The sequence below is a fragment of the Muscardinus avellanarius genome (assembly GCF_963383645.1).
Source record: "Muscardinus avellanarius genome assembly, chromosome: 2".
Taxonomy (NCBI): Eukaryota; Metazoa; Chordata; class Mammalia; order Rodentia; family Gliridae; genus Muscardinus; species Muscardinus avellanarius.
This window is the reverse complement of record NC_137787.1, coordinates 118,521,159-118,536,928: the sequence shown is the minus strand read 5'-3', so window position 1 is coordinate 118,536,928 and position 15,770 is coordinate 118,521,159. Positions and strand designations below refer to the sequence as shown.

Sequence of the window (15,770 nt, the reverse complement as noted above, 5' to 3'; positions counted from 1 at the left end):
TTGAACCTGTGAGATCCTCCTGTCTCAGCCTCCCAAGCGCTGGGATTACAAGGGTGCGCCACCATGCCTGGCTTTATTCTTTCATTTTGAAACAGGGTCTTGCTAAGTTGCTAACAGCCTCACTAAATTGCTGAGATTGGCTTTGAATGTGTGATTCTCCTGTCTCAGCCTCCCAAGTACTGGAATTACAGGTATGTGCCAACATGGTCAGTTTATTTTATTTTTTTTAAATAGTCTCACTAGGTTGCTGAGAGTCTCACTACATTGCTGAGGGTGTACTTGAACCTGTGATCCTCCTGTCTGCCCAAGTCCTGGGATTATAGGTTGCATCACCACGTGGCTCCCTTCCCTTTTCTTTACGTTGCTGCAATCACAAATGTTGTATAATACTGTGGTATTTTTGTATTATAGTATAATAATTGTATTGTAATGCTTATTATTATGCTAACTGTAAAATTATGTGTATTTAATATTCTTTGTGAGCCAGGCGTGGTGGTGCACGCTTGTAATCCCAGTGCTTGGGAGGCTGAGACAGAAGGATCGCACAGGTTCGAAGCCAGCCTCAGCTACTGATTTAGGCTCTCAGCAATTTAATGAGACCCTGTTTCCAAAAAAAAAGTATAAAATAAGTCTGGGAGTATAGTCTAGAGGTAGAAAAGCCACTGGACTCCACCCCCAGTATCCATCCATCACTCACTCCCTACCTCCTCCTCTCTCTTTCTCTCTCTCTCTCTCTCTCTCTCTCTCTCTCTCTCTCACTCTCACTCTCTCTCTCTTTCTCTCTCTCTCTCTCTCTCACACACACACACACAATGATAATATTCTTTGTGGAACGTATTTTAAAATTTTAACTTAATTTTTAATTTTAATGTTTTTTTCTGAGTGTGCTTTTTTACCAATTTACAGTAAAGTACAAATAACAATAAAAGGTGTCTACGCTTACTATTCAGGGTTGAATACTTTATTCATAAAGCCTCATTCACCTGGCATGGTGGCGCATGCTTATATTCACAGTACTTGGGAGACTGACACAGGAGGATCACAGGGTCAAAGCAATTTACTGAGGTTGTTAGTAACTTAGACCCTGTTTCCAAATAATAACATAAAAAGGACTGGGAGTGTAGCTTGGAGGTAGAATGCCCCTGAGTTTAAGTCCCAGTACCATAAAAATAAATACATAATGCCTCATTAATTAATTAATTGATTGATTAAATTGGGGATTGAATCCAGGGTTGTTCTATGTCTGAGCTAGATCCCCCAGCTCTGTTTGTGGTTTTTTTTTCTTGGACCTTGAACCCAGGTGCATTCTTCCTCTGAGCTACACCCCCAGCCCTATTTTATTCTTTATATTGAAACAGGTTTCACTAATTTGCAGAGTTTCACTAAGAAGCTGAAGCTGACTGTGAACCTGTAGTCCTCCTGTCTCAGCCTCCCAAGTACTGGGATTACAAGTCTGTGCCATCACATTTGGCTCAGCCCTATTTATTTACTTATTTATTTATCTATCTATTTTTTTGTGGCCCTGGGAATGGAATCCTGGGCCTCTACCTCTGGGCTACACTCCTGACCTATTTTATATTTTATTTTGAATCAAGGTCTCACTAAGTTGCTGAGGCTAGCTTTAAATCTGTGCAATCCTCCTGTTTCAGCCTCCTAAGTACTGGGATTACAAGCGTGCGCTACCATGCCCGGCTCTCTCAGCCCTATTTTTTAGTATTTATTTTGAAACGGGCCACACTAAGTAGCCAAGAACCTTTGATCTACACCCCTAGCCCTATTTTTTAGTCTTTTTATTTTTGAAACAGGGTCTCACTGAGTTGCGAAAGGCCTCACTAAGTAGCTGAGTCTGTGAACCATGGTCCTCCGGTCTCAGCCTCCCAGCCTCCCAAATGCTGGGATTACAAGCATGAGCCACCACACCCAGCTTTTACTTTTTATTTTGAAACAGTCTTGCTAAATTGATGCAGCTGTCCTTGAACCTTCGATCCTTCTAAGTCAGCCTTCCATTTACTGGGATTACAGTTGTATGCCACCATGCCTGATTTCATAATGTCTTATTCCTAATTTAGAGTAATTTGTTAATATAGTCACTCAAACATCTGTGTCTTCTTTTTTTGTGTGGGTGTGGTACTGGAGATTGAACCCTGTCACATTCTACCTCTGAGATACACTCCTACCCTATTTATTTGTTTTACTAATATAAAAACTTTATATTTTGAAATAATTTGAAACTTAAAGGTTGTAATAATGATGCTTTTTTTCATGATTGAGAGTAAGACTCCATCACCCATGGCTACTTTGGCATTTTCCTGAATAATAACATTTTCAGCTGGGCGTGCAGGCACACACTTGTAATCCCAGCACTTGGGAGGCTAGGAGGCTGAGACAGGAGGATCACAGGCCAGCCTCAGCTACTTAGTGAGGCACTCTGCAATTTAGTGAGACCCTGTTTCAAAATAAAGAATAAAAAAAAAAAAAAAAAACACGGCTCGGGTGTAGCTTGGAGATAGAATGCCCCTGGGTTCAATTGCTAGTATAGCAAGAAAAGAAAAAATACTAATATTTATATACCAATCAGTGCCATTTATTCATGAGACACCAATAAGAACTAGCAAAATTTTGTACATGTGTGTGTTGTGTGTGTGTGTTGTATTGGGGATTAAACCCAGGGGATTCTTCCTCTTCCTCTAAGTTACACCACCCAGCCCTTTTTTTTTGGGGGGGGGTGGACCCTCTGAGCTGCACCCTCAGCCCTATTTTTGATTATTTTGAAACAAAGCCTCACTGAGTTGTAAAGGGCCTCACTAAGTAGCTGAGGCTGTCAATGAACCACAATCCTGTCTCAGGTTCCTGAATGCTGGGATTACAAGTGTGCGCCACCACGCCTGGCTCCCACCAGCCCTGTTTTATTTTTTAATTTTGAAACAAGGTCTCACTAAGTGTCTCAAGCTCCCAAGTACTGGTATTACAGACATGTGTTACCACCCCATATATATATGTGTGTGTGTATATATATATATATAATCTCTTACCATACCATAAAATATATATATATATATGGTTTTTTTTTTTTTTTTCGCGGTACTTGGGATGGAACCTGGAGGCATTCTGCCTACTAGCTACACCCCCAGCACTATTTTTTATTCTTTACTTTGAAACAGCGTCTCACTAAATTGTGGAGGGCCTCACTAAATAGCTGAGGCTGTCCACAAACTGTGATCCTTTTGTCTCAGCCTCCCAAATGCTGGGATTATAAGCATGTGCTACCACGCCTGGCTTATATTTTGTTTTAAAACAGGGTCTCACTAGGTTCCTAAGGCTGACTTAGAACCTGTGATCCTGCTTTCTCAGCCTTCCAAGTACTGGGTTTACAGGCATGTGCCACCATGCTCCATTCTTGTCTTTTTTTGTTTGTTTTGTTACTAGAGATTGAACCTAGAGGCATTCTACCTCAAAGCTACATCCCAACCTGATTTTATTTCTTTATTTGGAAACAATGTCTCACTAGTTTTCTGAGTGCCTTGTTGTGAGAGGCTGGCTTTGAACTAGCAGTCTTCCTATCAGCCTCCCAAGTACTGGAATTACAAGCCTGTGCCACTATGCTTGGCTTGTCTTCATTTTTACATAGTTCCTTAACTTTTTATTTTAGAAAATTTTAAACATCCAGAAATGTTCTAAGACCACTGTAATGATTATATGGTTAATATTTCGCCATATTTACTTTTCTCTTCCTTTGATACTAGGAATTGAACCTAGGGGGGATTCTACCTCTGCTCTACACCCTCAGCCCTAGTTTTTCATTCTTTATTTTGAAACAGGTTCTCACTAAGTTGCAGAAGGCCTTACTAAATATATGAGGCTGGTTGTGACATGCCCAGTTCCCTATTTTTTTATTCTTTATTTTTGGAACAGTATCTCATTAGGTTGCAGAGGACCTTGTTAAGTGGCTGATACTGGCCTCAAAAATGCAATCCTCCTGTCTTAGCCTCCACATGTGTCACCACGCCTGGCCATATTTACTTTATAAACGTATGTATGGAAGCCGGGAGTGGTAGCTCACGGTGTAATCCCAGTACTTTGGAGGCTGAGACAGGAGACAGGTTTATGGACAGCTTCAGCTACTTAGGCCCTCCACAACTTGGTAAGGCCTTGTTTCAAAATAAAGAAAAAATAGGGCTGGAGGTGTAGCTCGGAGGTAGAATGCTCCTGTGTTCCATCCTTGGTACCAAAAATAAATAAATAAAGATATAAAGTGCTGCCGGCACTGGGCGTGGTTTTTGTGATACTGGAGATTGAACCCAGCATCAAGGGAAATTCTACCTCCAAAGTATACCCTCAGCCCTTTCTAGTTTTTGTATTAAAACAGGGTCTCCGTAGGTTGCTGAGATCTCACTGAATTGCTGAACCTGTCCTTGAATCTGCGATCCTCCTGTCTCAGCCTCCCAAGTACCAGGATCACAAGTGTGCATCACCATGCCCAGCTTACATTGATCTTTTTAAGAATGCCAAGTTATTTATTGGGATTTTGTAGGTTTTATTGGTCTGTTTTTCTTACTGTGGGGTACAGAGGATTGAACCCAGGGGCACTCTTACACTGAGGTATACTCCCAGCTATTTATTTATTTATTTGCGATATTGGGGATTGAACCCAGGGCCATTCTACCATCAAGCTAATCTGCCAGCTCTTTTTTTTTTTTTTTTAGTGGTACTGGGGATGGAACCCTTCTACCTCTGGGCTACACTCCCAGACCTTTTTATATTTTTTATTTGGAAACAGGGTCTCTTAAGCCAGTGAGGCTGGCTTAGAACCTGCGTGATCCTCCTGTCTCCGCCTCCCAAGTGTGGGGATTACAAGCGTGCGCCACCACGCCTGGCCCTCAACTCTTTGCAGTACTGGGGATGAAACCAAGGGGTTTTCTATATCCAAGCTACACCTCAGCCCAGTTTTTTATAATTTATTTATTTTTATTCTTTATTTTGAAACAGGGTGTCACTGAGTTGTGGAGGGCCTCACTAAGTAGCTGAGGATGTCCATGAACCTTGAACCCTCGATCCTCCAGTCTCAGCCTCCCAAGTTCTGGGATTACAAGTGTGCATCACCATGCCTGGCCATATGTTACTTTTAATTATTCAAGTTTTATAGCATAGTAAATTGTAGAGTTCTTGTGTTTTAATTGTCTCTTTTGTACTAAGTTGCTATTTTTTATCCTAGGAGAAGGTATTGTATGTTGGGAGAAAGTAACAGAGCAGACACTGGAAGAGGATGACATAAACTTAAAAGCCCTTGGCAAGTCCTCAGAAGTGGTTAATATGGAAGAAAGGTATTGTTCATGTGGAGAGGAATAAAGATATGTGACTGCTTAGTACAATAGCTAGTCTTTGTAATTAAATCCTTTTCCTGCTTAATGTTTCTGTACTATTTTGTTTACATTTGTGTATGTTTTTTATTTATTTATTTATTTATTTATTTATTTATTTATTTATTTATTTATTTTTGGTCGTACTGGGGGTGGAACCCAGAGGAGTTCTACCTCCAGTCTATATTCCCAGACCTTTTTTTTTTTTTTTTTTTAAATTTGGAAACAGGGTCTCACTAAGTTGCTGAAAGCCTCAATAAGTATCCGAGGCTGGCCTCGAACCCGTGCGATCCTCCTGTCTCAGCCTCCCAAGCACGGGGATTACAAGCGTGCGTCACCACGCCTGGCTTGTATATGTTTTTTATGTAGAAGGTTGATGGTACAACCTATCACATTGTCAACAACAGAAAGTTGAGAGATACATCAGTTCATTTGGCTTTGATATTATATTAGAACTGAGCAGTTTTTTCAAGAGAAATTTTTGGATAAAATTAATTTCTCAAATAGTTAAATCTTATTGTGAAAAATGGAGATATTAGAATCTGTCACTTAAAATTGTAGTTGCACAATTAAGTTATAGAATTAAAAATATGCTATGGTGTTTTTAGCTTATCACCTTCTTAGATATTTGGGTATTTGGGTAAAGGATTCGTGGGTGGCTTTACTCCTATTTTAAAGAATCTTTCTTAGTTCAAAAAATACGTTTTCAGCCGGGCATGGTGGCGCACGCTTGTAATCCCCGCACTTGGGAAACTGAGACAAGAGGATCGCACAGGTTCAAAGCCAGCCTCAGCCACTTAGTGAGGCTCTCAGCAACTTAGTGAGACCCTATTTCCAAATAAAATATAAAATGGGTCTGGGAGTATAGCCCGGAGGTAGAAAGCCTCTGGGTTCCACCCCCAGTACCACCCAAAAAAAAAAAAAAAGTACGTTTTCAGACGGGCATGGTGGCGCACACTTGTAATCCCAGCATTCGGGAGGCTGAGACTGGTTTTCGCGGACAACCTCAGCTACTTAATGAGGCCCTCCTTAGTGAGACTCTGTTTCAAAATAAAAAGAATAAAAAATGGGGCAGGGGGTGTAGCTTGGAGGTCAAATGCCTCTGGATTCCATCCCCAAACCCGCAAAAATAAATAAATTAAAATATATGTATATATATAATGTTACACCAGGAAGGATGGTACATACTTATAATGAAGGCTGAAACAGGAGGATCACTTGGTTTGTGGCCAGTCTCAGCAATTTAGTAAGACCCAATTTAGTAAGACCCTATTAAAAAAAAAAATGTCTAGCCGGGCGTGGTGGTGCACACTTGTAATCCCCGCGCTTGGTAGGCTGAAACAGGAGGGTTGTGTAGGTTCGAAGCCAGCCTCAGCTGGCTTAAGAGACCCTGTTTCCAAATAAAATATAAAAATAGGTCTGGGAGTGTAGCCCAGAGGTAGAAGGCCTCTGGGCTGAAACTAGGGTTTCATCCCTAGTACCCCCCTCACACACACAAAAAAAAATGTCTGAGGGTAGAAGGCCCTTGGGGGTTCTGTCTATCCCTAAGGATTGAAATTAGAGGCATTCTATTTCCGATCTATATCCCTAGTCTGATTTTATTTCTTATTTGGAAACGGTCTTCCTAGGTTCTTGAGAGCCTCAAGTTGCTGGGGCTGGCCTTGGACATGCAATCTTCCTATCTCAGACTCCCAACTACTGGGATTACAAATGTGTGCCATCACACCTGGCTTTTTTTTTTTTTTTTGAGGTGTTTAAAATTTTTAATTTTAATGAGCTGTTTAAAACTATATTTTAGCATATTTATTGAGCTGTTTAAACTGGGCATGGTGGTATATACTTGTAATCCCAGTACGTGGAAGGCTGAGACAGGAGGATCTCGGGTTTATGGCCAGACTTAGCTATTTACTAAGGCCCTCTGGAACTTAGTGAGACTCTGTTTCAAAATAAAGAATAAAAAATAGGAAAATAGGGCTGGGGTGTAGCTTGGAGGTAGAATGTCCCTGGGTTCCATCCCCAGTACCGCAAAAAAATAAAATAAAAATAAAAAATTGTATTTTAGAAGTTGTAGAATGTTTTAGAGTTGTAGAATGAATATATTACTACTCTGAAAGTTAATTCACAATCCATAGACAGGGTTTGGAGGGTTCTTGAGCACCCCAAGTCCATGTGCATTACATGGTATATTTCTTTTGGGGGGTCTTGGGGTAGAACCCACAGTCTGTGTGGTGAGCATGTGCTTTACTGCTGAGCTGCACCCTGGGCTCTGAGCCTTGATCTTTTTTGCTTTCTTTCTTTCTTTCTTTTTTCTTTTTTTTTTTTTCTTTGTGGTACTGGGGATGGAACCCAGGGGCATTCTACCTCTGAGCTACATGCCCAGCCCTATTTTTTGTTCTTTATTTTGAAGCAGGGTCTCACTGAGTTGCAAAGGGCCTCACTGAGTAGCTGAGGCTGTCTGTGAACTGTGATCCTCCTGTCTCAGCCTCCCAAATGCTGGGATTACAAGCATGCACCACCATATTTCACTGGCTTTGATCTTGAAAATGGCTTGTTCTCAGGGTAATGTGATTGTGTGTGTAGGAGGTACACTGAGTATAACACCCACACAGTATGATTTGCATGTTACATCACTTTGTTTTTATGATTAGGCCTATTAAAGCTGCCATTCGAGAGAGGAAACAGACATTTGAAGAATATTTAGAAGAACAGATTCGGTTGGAAGAACAAGAACTGAAAGAGAAACGGCTAAGGGTTAGCATTTGTACTACTTTCATTAAATTTCTCCAAGGCTTTGTGGTACTGTATAATTTGTTGAGTGGTTTTGAATTGCCTGGATGTACCATAATTGATTCAAGTATTATTCTTTCATTCTAGGAAGCAGAGGGACCATTACCAATGAAAGCAAAACCCAAACAACCATTCTTAAAGCGAGGAGAAGGGTTAGCTCGGTTTACTAGTGCTAAATCTAAGATTCAAAAAGGAAAAGTAAGTAACAAGAGCACACCAGAGGGCCAGCCTGTCCTCAAAATAGACAGGCAGCAATTGCAGCGGAAAACTGCTCTTCTAAATAAAGAGCCACATGCAAAGAAGCCTCCTTTTAAGAAGGAAAGTGACGCCAGGGCCAAGGCCAGCTCTATCCCCCTGGGCCAAAAGCCAAAAGTGCCTGAGAGCAGGTGCAGGAGGAGCCTCTCTGCATCAGTGTTGAAGATACAGGCTGGGAAGAAATGTGATGGGCAGGTCAGAGACCAGGTCAAGTTAGAAAAAAGAATCGAGTCAGATAAAGAACATGTCCCTGACAGCGAACGAGCCTGTGATGCCAGCTACAGAATGTGGAAAGACAGGCTGAGTGCTTTTCTTGGGGCTGGCAGCTGCGAGGGCTCTCAGAGCCCAAGCAGTGAGGATTCCAAGGAGTCAGAGTTGTCTCTCAATGTTTCTCTTCAGAAAAAATTAGAGAACTGGGAACAAGAAAAGGAAAAAGAAAATGTGGAATTGGATGAATTTTTATTTTTAGAACGAGCTGCTGATGAAATATCATTTTCCAGTAATTCCTCCTTTGTGCTAAAAATCTTAGAAAGAGACCAACAGATGTGCAAAGGCCACCGGACATCTTCTACCCCTGTCAAGTCCGCACAGCAGGACACGACACACCTGGGGTGTGGGGGTCCCAGCAGTCCGAGCACTGGCATTGGTGGCGAGAACCCTACACGGGAGACCAAGGGCGAGTATGCAGCAACACCTGGAACCCTGGGCCCTGTGTCCTCACAGGGCAGGTTGAGGGAAGTGTCCTGTAAGCTCAGCAGGGCGGCCTTCTGCTCCAGCCCTACTGAACATCAAACACAGTGGGACACAAGTGACAATGAAGATGTGAACAGTGACAGCAGCATCAGCTCCGAAGAGCAGCTTGACATGACCATTAAGCCATCCGCTGGGCACAGGGAGAGAGGGCTCAGGAACAGAGAGGATCATCCACAGGTTTGTGAAGACAAGGGGCCTTTTAGGGACACAAGGTCTCAAGCAGATAGCAAGAGAGATGCTGATCTGGATTTGTCTGATGAAGATGCCAGCAGTAATGAGTCTGTCGTAATAGAAAGTAGGAGGGTGAGCAAAATAGACTTCGGTGACGAGAGGTCCTGGTCTGACCTTGAAGAGAGTTTATGTAAGCCTGGTGTTAATCTTGGAGAGAGAGCCATCTTTGGAGCTCAGCAGGGACATTATGTCAGTAAGAGTGAGGTGTGTGTCCTGGACAAAACAATAAAAAGAAAGGTGGCCCCAGGCAAGAAGGAAGAGGATGTTGCCAGGCCCCACAGGAGACAGAGCCCCCCACCTGCCTCAGACCTGATGATGAAATTCTTCCCTTCTTTGAAATCCAAACCTAAACCGGATTCAGACTTGGAAAATGACCGCAAGTTAAGCATGAGCCAAGACCTGCCACCTGGTAAGTCAGAATGTTTAAAATATGTATCAGTGTTTTAAATGTTACATCACTTTATCAGTATGTTGTGAGAATTTGCGTGTGTGTGTGGGGTGGTATGTTGGGGTCCCCGAGCTACACCCAAGCCTGATTTTTTTCTTTTCTTTCTTTTCTTTTCCCCAGGTCTGGGGATAGAACCCAGGAGCATTTGACCTCCAAGCCCCTTGCCCTAATTTTTTTTTTTGGTAGTACTGGGGTTCATGGAAACCCTTCTACCTCCGGGCTACACTCCCAGACCTATTTTTATACTTTTTTATTTGGAAACAGGGTCTCTTAAGCCAGCGCGGCTAGCTTCGAACCTGTGCGATTCCCCTGTCTCCACCTCCCAAGCACGGGGATTACAAGCGTGCGCCACCATGCCTGGCTTAATTTTTTTTTCTTTATTTTGAAACAGGGTCTCACTAAGTTGCGGAGGGCCTCACTAAGTAGCTGAGGCTGGCCATGAACCACGATCCTCCTGTCTCTGCCTCCCAAATGCTGGGATTACAAGCGTGCGCCACCATGCCCGGCTCATGATTTTTTTTTTTAATTTGGAAACGGTCTCACTGTGAACCTACAAACCTCACCATACCCAGGAAAATCCTTCCAATCCTAACATTGTTGTGCAGTAGAAGTCAAATTAATGGGTGACTCGTTTTATAAAAATTATTATTTTTTGCAGTACTGGAGATGGACCCCAGGAACATTTACCTCCGAGCTACACCTCCAGCCCTATTTTTTATTTTTTATTTTGAAACAAGGTCTCACTGAGTTGCAAATGTTGGGATTACAAATGTGTACCACCACACCCAGCTATAAAAATTGTTTTAAAAATTGTAGTTTTAAGTAATATGATACTCACTGTGTAAGAGAGCGATATAAACTCTCCTTTCAGATTCCTTATGTACTTATTTCTTTGGTGCTGGGGATTGAGCCTAGGCTTTGTGCATGTTTAGCATGCACTGTACCACTGAGCTGCACCCCCAGCACCAAGAGTGTTTTCATGACTTTCGCCACCTTGTCCACTGACTTGTCAAATGTGATCATGAAGGAGCACAGTGCAGCAGTTTACCTGGCCTCCCAGTGGGTGATGAGTTGCAGTGAACCCTGCACAGTGTTTTCTTTGTTATTTTTTTCCTTTTGAAATGGTCTTGGTATGTTGTTGAGGCTGGCTTCCAACCTGCCATCCCAGCCTCCCCAAGTACTAGGATTACTGCAGTGTGCTGCCATGTCTGGTCAACGTTTTTTCTCATACATACCTAATCTTCACTTCAAGGGAGCACTTTATGGTTTCTTTTTTGCCTGTCCAAATTGCTGCTATCACTGCTGTTGTGCAGTGGGGCTTCATTAAGCAAAATAAGGGTTGTGTGAATGCAAGCCCTGTAGCACCGTGACTGCAGCTCTCCTCACTGGGCTGCATTGTGGACTGTGGCTATGCTGGACAGAGGGATGGTTCACACCCCAGCTGGGACAGTGTGGTACTTAATCACAATACTTGGAGTGGCATACAGTTTATTATTTCTCATAAACTTATTGTATATTCTGGAGTTTTGCATTTAGTATTTTTGGTCTGTGGTAGGTTATGAAGGAAGACTGAGTGAAGCAAACTGGGTTGTGGGGACGACTGTAAACTTAACTCCCCCACCCCCCCGCCCTCCCCTGGTCCTCTTTCCTAGGGTACTAGCATGACCATTTCATTTGTGTATGCTAAAAGAGTCCTTGAAGCCTGGTGTGGTGCTTCACGGTTGTAATCCCAGCATTTGGGAGGCTGAGACAGGAGGATCGCAGTTCAAGGACAGCCTCAGCTACTTAGTGAGGCCCTTTGCAACTCAGTGAAACCCTGTTTCAAAATAAAAAATAAAGCTGGGCATGGTGGCACACGCTCGTAATCCCCACACTGTGCTGGCTTAAGAGACCCTGTTTCCAAATAAAAATAGGTCTGGGAGCGTAGCCTGGTGGTAGAAGGGCTTCCAGGAACCCCAGTCCCACAAAAAAATAAAAATAAAAAAATAGGGATGGGGGTGCAGTTCGGAGGTAGAATGCCCCTGGGTTCTATCTCCAGTCCAAAAAAAAAAAAAAAATCCTTGAATATAAAAGCATGTATGTGAGCATATGTACCATTTCTACACAATTGAAAATGTGTGTGTGTGTGTGTGTGTGTGTGTGTGGTGGTACTGGTTGTGATTGTAATTGAACCCAGGGGTGTTGTACCTCTGAGCAACACTCCAGCCCTTTTTATATTTGTAGTACTGGGAACTGAATTCAGGGGCATCCTGTTTTTGAGATATCCCCACAGACCTTGTTTAAATTTTTTTATTCTGAAATAGGGTCTTTCTAAGTGGCTGAGACTGGCTATGAACCTGTGATTCTACTTCTGGTATTATAAGTATGTGCCCTCATGCCCTGCTGATTACCCTTTTAGATCTCCTTTGATTTGTGTTCTTAAGGTATTTATTGGTCTTTCAAAAAATTGTATACCTGCTGGGCTTGGTGATGCACACATGTAATCCCAACATTTGGGAGGCTGAGACAGGGATTGTGGTTCACAGGCAGACTGGGGGTGTATACAAAAAAATTTTTTTTTTTTTTTTATAACTTGGAGTGGTGGTACATGCTTGAATCCCAGTACCTGGGAGGCTGAGACAGGAGGGGGCAGGTTCACAGCCAGCCTCAGCTACTTAGTGAGGCCCTCTGCAGCTTAATATGACCCTATTTCAAAATAAACAATAAAAAATAGGTCTGTTGGTGTAACTTGTAGATAGAATGTCGCTGGATTCAATCCCCAGTACTGCAAAAAGAAAAAACAATTGTGTGATCTTTTGAGTTAGCTCTTAAATTTAGACTAATATCCCTTGGAAAGTTAGGCAAATTTCAGGTTTGCTCTTTGAAGCTTTGTTTCTAATGCATCTAATGGCACAGGGGTTTATCACTTTTTTGCTCATAGCATCTAGTTTAGAAATAATTAGTTTAGAAATAATTTTTGCTGCCTAGTGTAGTGGCACAGGCTTGTAATCCCAGCATTTGAGAGGCTGAGACAGGAGGATCCAGGTTCACGGACAACCTCAGCTACTTAGTGAGGCCCTTTGCAACTCAGTGAGACCCTGTTTCAAAATAAAAAGTAGGGCTGGGGTGTAGCTCAGAGGTAGAATGCTCCTGGGTTCCATCCCCAATTCTGCAAAATAAATAAATTAATTAAATAATAAAAAAATTTGCTGATGGAAGGCCTTTGAGAAATTCAATATTTATGGCTTTTCATAGGTGACAGTGTTCGATCCCAGGTTTTGAGAGAGAAAGTTGTTGAACTGGAGACAGAAATTGAAAAATTTAAAGCAGAGAATACATCTTTGGCTAAACTTCGCATTGAACGAGAAAATGCATTGGAGAAACTCAGGTAAGCTTGAATCTCAGTTGACAAGAAATATGAAGTGATTTATCTTTTTTCTTTTTCCTTTTTGGTACTAGAGACTGAACCCTCTGAGCTATACCCCCAGCCCTATTTTATTTTGAAACAGGGTGTTGCTAGGTTCCTGAGAGTCCTACTATATTGCTGAGGCTGTCTGTGAACCTGAGATCCTTCTGTCTCAGCCTCCCAAGTAATTATGCCACCACTCTGGTTTAATTCTGTGTGTGTGTGTGTGTGTGTGTGTGTGTGTGTATGTGTGTGTGTGTGTGTGTGTGTGTGTGTTGTTACTGGTGATTGAACCCAGGGGCATTCTACCCCCAAGCCAAACCCTCAGCTCTATTTTTATTCTTTTTTTTGTGTGTGGTCCTGGAGATGGAACCCAGGAACATTCTACCTCTGACCTACACCCCCACCCCTATTTTTTATTCTTTATTTTGAAACAGAGTCTGAGTTGCAAAGGGCCTCACTAAGTAACTGAGGCTGTCCTCGAACCACGATCCTGTCTCAGCCTACCAAATGCTGGGATTATAAGCATGCGCCACTACGCCCACCTCAATATTCTTTATTTTAAAACAGGGTCTCACTAAGTTGTGGAGAGCCTAAGTAAGTAGCTGAGTTCGCTGCAAATCTGCGATCCTCCTATCAACCTCCCAAGTATTGATACTACAAGCATGTGCCACCACGCCTGGCTATTTATTTTTGAAACAGGGTCTCACTAAGTTGTGGAGGGCCTCACTAAGTAGCTGAGGCTGGCTGCGAACCTGCAGTCCTTCTGTCTCAGCCTCTCAAGTACTGGGATTACAAGTGTGCTCCATCATGCCTGGCTTGTCTTTAAGATTATAAAATATTTCAAATATTTTTAATTCAGTAAATCTGAGTGAAAAGGGAGTAAAATCTGTAGCATATAAATTTTCTTTTCACTACATAAACTGATCAGTGTAGTCAAAGATGGGTAAACATGGGAATTCACAATTTGAAAAGCAGTGTTTGGAGCTCTGAATTCAAGTGGTAGCTGGCCTAGTGCATTAGTTTCTTAGGGTGTTCTAATAAAGTGCTCTATACTTGGATGGCTTAAAATGATGAACATTTATTTTCTCATAGTTCTGAAGTCTGGAAGTCTCACATCAAAGCATCTGCCAGGCCATGTTGTCTCTTTTGGCTTCTTGTGGTTGCTGGTGACCCTTGGTGTCTCTTGGCTTGCAGCAGCATGGTTTGGGTCTCTGTCTTATGGTTGCCATCTCCCTCTTTGTGTCTGTGTCCTCGCCTAGCATTTTCTTTTTGTTGTTGTTGTTGTTTTTGTTTTTTGCAGTACTGGGGATGGAACCCAGGGGCATTCTACCTCCGAGCTATACCCCCAGCCCTACTTTATTTTGAAACAGGATCTCACTGAGTTGCAAAGGACCTCACTAAGTAGCTGAGGCTGGCCACAAACCCAGATCCTCCTGTCTCGGCCTCCCAGCGCCACCACACCTGGCTTCGAACCTGGCATTTTCTGTGTGTGTCTCTCATTCTGTGTCTCTTCTCCTTACCTTACCCCACCCCATTCTTGCCCTTCGTGGCTTTCTGTGTTGTGATGGTATTCTTAGATGGTAACATGATCTGGTCATTGTAGGAAAGAAATTGCAGACTTTGAGCAACAGAAAGCAAAAGAATTGGCCCGGATAGAAGAATTTAAAAAGGAGGAAATGAGGAAGCTACAAAAGGAGCGTAAAGTTTTTGAGAAGTATAGCACAGCTGCTAGAACCTTTCCAGACAAGAAAGAACGTGAAGAAATCCAGGTATGTCAGTTCTTTAAAAAGGGCCTCACTAAGTAGCTGAGGCTGTCTGAGAACTGCAATCCTCCCATCTCAGTCTCCTGAATGCTAGGATCACAAGGGTACACCACCATGCCCAGCTCTCACTTTTTTTTTTTTTTTTTGTGGCACTGGGAATGGAACTTTGGGGCATTCTACCTCCAAGCTATACCCCCAGCCCTATTTTTTTTTTCTTTACTTTGAAACAGGGCCTCACTAAGGAGGTGAGGCTGACTGTGAATTTGCAATTTCCCCATCTCAGCTTCCTAAGTACTGGGATTACAAGCATGTGCCACCACACTCAGCTGTAATTTCAGTTTTTTGTGTGGTACTAGGGATGGAACCCAGGGGCATTTCTACCTCTGAGCTATACCCCTATCCCTTTTTTTTTTTTTCTTCTTTTTTTTTTTTTTTTTTTTTCTGGTACTGGAGGTGGAACCCAGGGGCTTTTTCTACCTCCAGGCTATACTCCCAGACTTCTTTTATACTTTATTTGGAAACAGGGTTTCACTAAGTTTCTAAAAGCCTCACTAAGTAGTTGAGGCTGGCTTCGAACCTGTGTAATCCTCCTGTCTCAGCCTTGCAAGTGCTAGGATTACAAGTGTGCACCACTACGCCTGGCTCCCGTAGCCCTATTTTACTTTTTATTTGGAAATAGGGTCTCACTAAGTTCCTGAGGGCCTCACTGAGTAGCTGAGGCTGGCTATGATCTGTGATCCTCCTGTCTCAGCCTCCTGTGTACTGGGTTCCAGGTATGTGGCACTGCC

At 42.6% G+C, this 15,770-nt stretch overlaps 1 protein-coding gene across 1 annotated transcript in view; it reads left to right on the top strand.

Moving 5' to 3' along the window:
• The window catches only part of CPAP (centrosome assembly and centriole elongation protein), a gene marked incomplete at both ends in the record, with an annotated part of 32,934 nt that overhangs the window by 6,980 nt on the left and 10,184 nt on the right, over positions 1 to 15,770 (top strand). The window contains 5 exons of the mRNA XM_080689413.1: positions 5,213 to 5,321; positions 8,006 to 8,108; positions 8,232 to 9,792; positions 13,066 to 13,198; positions 14,823 to 14,988. Of these exons, the coding sequence (XP_080545539.1) occupies positions 5,213 to 5,321; positions 8,006 to 8,108; positions 8,232 to 9,792; positions 13,066 to 13,198; positions 14,823 to 14,988 (2,072 nt within the window). The remainder of the gene's footprint in view (positions 1 to 5,212; positions 5,322 to 8,005; positions 8,109 to 8,231; positions 9,793 to 13,065; positions 13,199 to 14,822; positions 14,989 to 15,770) is intronic.